The sequence below is a fragment of the Mus pahari genome, chromosome 16, assembly GCF_900095145.1.
Source record: "Mus pahari chromosome 16, PAHARI_EIJ_v1.1, whole genome shotgun sequence".
NCBI classification, from domain to species: domain Eukaryota; kingdom Metazoa; phylum Chordata; class Mammalia; order Rodentia; family Muridae; genus Mus; species Mus pahari.
This window is the reverse complement of record NC_034605.1, coordinates 25,928,314-25,930,607: the sequence shown is the minus strand read 5'-3', so window position 1 is coordinate 25,930,607 and position 2,294 is coordinate 25,928,314. Positions and strand designations below refer to the sequence as shown.

General features: G+C 39.7%; 1 protein-coding gene across 1 annotated transcript; it reads right to left on the bottom strand.

Moving 5' to 3' along the window:
- Positions 1-231: 231 nt before the first annotated feature.
- LOC110334073 (putative vomeronasal receptor-like protein 4) lies at positions 232-1,122 on the bottom strand. Its single transcript, XM_021215921.1, has one exon. The coding sequence runs from the start codon at positions 1,120-1,122 to the stop codon at positions 232-234; it is 891 nt and encodes a 296-aa protein (XP_021071580.1).
- Positions 1,123-2,294: the final 1,172 nt, after the last annotated feature.

The following is a 2,294-nucleotide window of genomic DNA, read 5'->3' as shown; positions in this document are numbered from 1 at the left end:
TGGATGTATTAGAATACCAGAGCAAAGTGTGGTGAAGTGGAAAATGCTGGCAATGCCCAATCAGGTCAATTACCAGCCCAAGACCTGGGCTATAAAGTGGCATCTAGGACAGCCGATGATAGAAAAGCTATATGTCCTCCACACAGTCTCCAAAATATTAAGGCAAACAAATGATAGTGTATATCTTGAGCTCATGGAGGAATGGAATCCTAGCATTTCTCAGTGAAAACTCTAGGATTTAGCAACAGGGACATCTCTGTTCATCAGGATAAAGGGGCTGAGAACAGCATAACCAAGTACTAGACATGTTTTAATATTTAGTATAATGGAATCATGACTCACCATGTAACCTGTGTATAAAGAGAAAGTGAAGTCTGCCCAATAAAAGAAAAGGAAACAGCTCATGAGAATGACAACACTCTGTGCCGCTCTGATCTCTGGGCTGAAACTATTTACAAACCTACAGCTGTGAAGGTAGAGGACACGCTTGTGATGCTTATACAGGCGAAAAGAGATGTATCCACTGCTCCAGCCCATGAGACTCTGGAAGACGAGATCACGAACAGCCATGAGCAAGAGGAAAAGCCACTTAACGATGTGCCTGGATGGCAGCATATAGCAATACCCAATGTACCCTGTAACTCCCGATCTGTTCATGCCACTGCCTGCTGTTATATAGTACAACAAATTGGAACTTGTGAGAATATTAAGGATCCAAAAGAGGAAGACATAAGTAAGAACTTGCCACGAAGTCTGTGGTTTGGCCTTTTTCCAAATGGTTGTCCTGGGACTCATGGTGACAGCCTGGACCATACTGAGGAGACAGGTGGTGCAGATGGAAAGGCCCCGTGCCAACCTTGCCAGATAAACAACAGCTTTACAGCCAATATCTCCGAGGAAGTTTCTGAAATAAAACACTGTGGCTATATCTCTGATCCCTGTGCTACAAATAATGATCATATTAGAAAATGCCAAGTGGATGAGGATAAGGTTGACAGGCTTCTTCTCAGTCCTGAAGGCTGAAGTGTACACAAGTCTCACAAGCATTAAGATATTTCCTACAATGCCAGGGCCAGTGAGAGAAAGGAAGACTATTGTCTGGACAATGTTACTCCAGTTCATCTTTTGACTTCATGAGTGAGCATGGCACTAGGAAAAAGTCTTTTGAAAAACATATGTAAGATTTTCTCTGTTTATTTCTATGGGGGAAAAAAAATGGTCTCAAGGATGTAAACGAATATGGTCTTTCCTTAATGATCCCTGACCAGATACTTGGTTTCTGTTGTTGGATATTTGTTTCTGCTGTGTATTTTTTTTCATTTCCATGAAAATGATGATAGCTGTAATCAGGTATAAACTTGTTAGTTTCCTGCCTCTCACGACAATCGTTCATCCCTTACATCCATTTGACTGTGATCTTCCCAGACAAAGTCTAGATGCATAACATAACTTTCTCAATTTTTCATATCAACACAGTTCTGAGTATGAGTCTGACAGACTTCTTCCTTCTCCCTCACGTCACTCAGTATGACCTCAGGCTGCTGGACTGTGTTTATATTTCATGCTGATTCTCTTCTCCTCTGCTACTATCACTAAATGATGTTGAACTAATAAAAAGCTTGCAGCTTCTCCAGAAAATTGTTCTTGGTCAAATGGATTCATGTATAATATATGATACTCTTCACTTCCTATATCCTTTTTCTATAATTTTCACAGAAGCTAGTATCTTTTAGGAATTAGGAGGCAAACCCTAGTCCTCTAACATGAAGGTAGGAATAAATTTAATAAAATTTGTGTTGTGTTCCCGATTTTCTACATGTGTTAAATCTTATTGAAAGTGATTTACTTTTCCACCTACCTACCTTATTCTCCCTGTCTGTTTCTACTGAAAATTCTGCTCCAAACAATACACCAGGGAAACATTTCCTAGCTCATGCACTGGCCTTATAGATTCTAAACAAAGACGCATATAGCTGGTTATATGTTTTAAGGTTTGTTGACTGTAATGATTCCTCAGCCAGAAATGCACCAACTTATAAGTAAGTTCTCACGAATATTCCACATTAATGTGTAAAAACCTTATGAATTGTACCCTCTTTAATGTTTATTCTTATATATTATAGATAAGTCAAGATATTCCTTTAGGAGCTAGGGATATAGCACAGTATATAAAAGGACTGCTGTACAAGCATGAGGACCCAATTTCTGATGCCCAGTACCCAAATAAACGCTGGCCAAAGAAGTTCAGGGTTCTAACCCCAGTGAGGGTGGTAAGTAGTCTGTTGTGGAGAAAA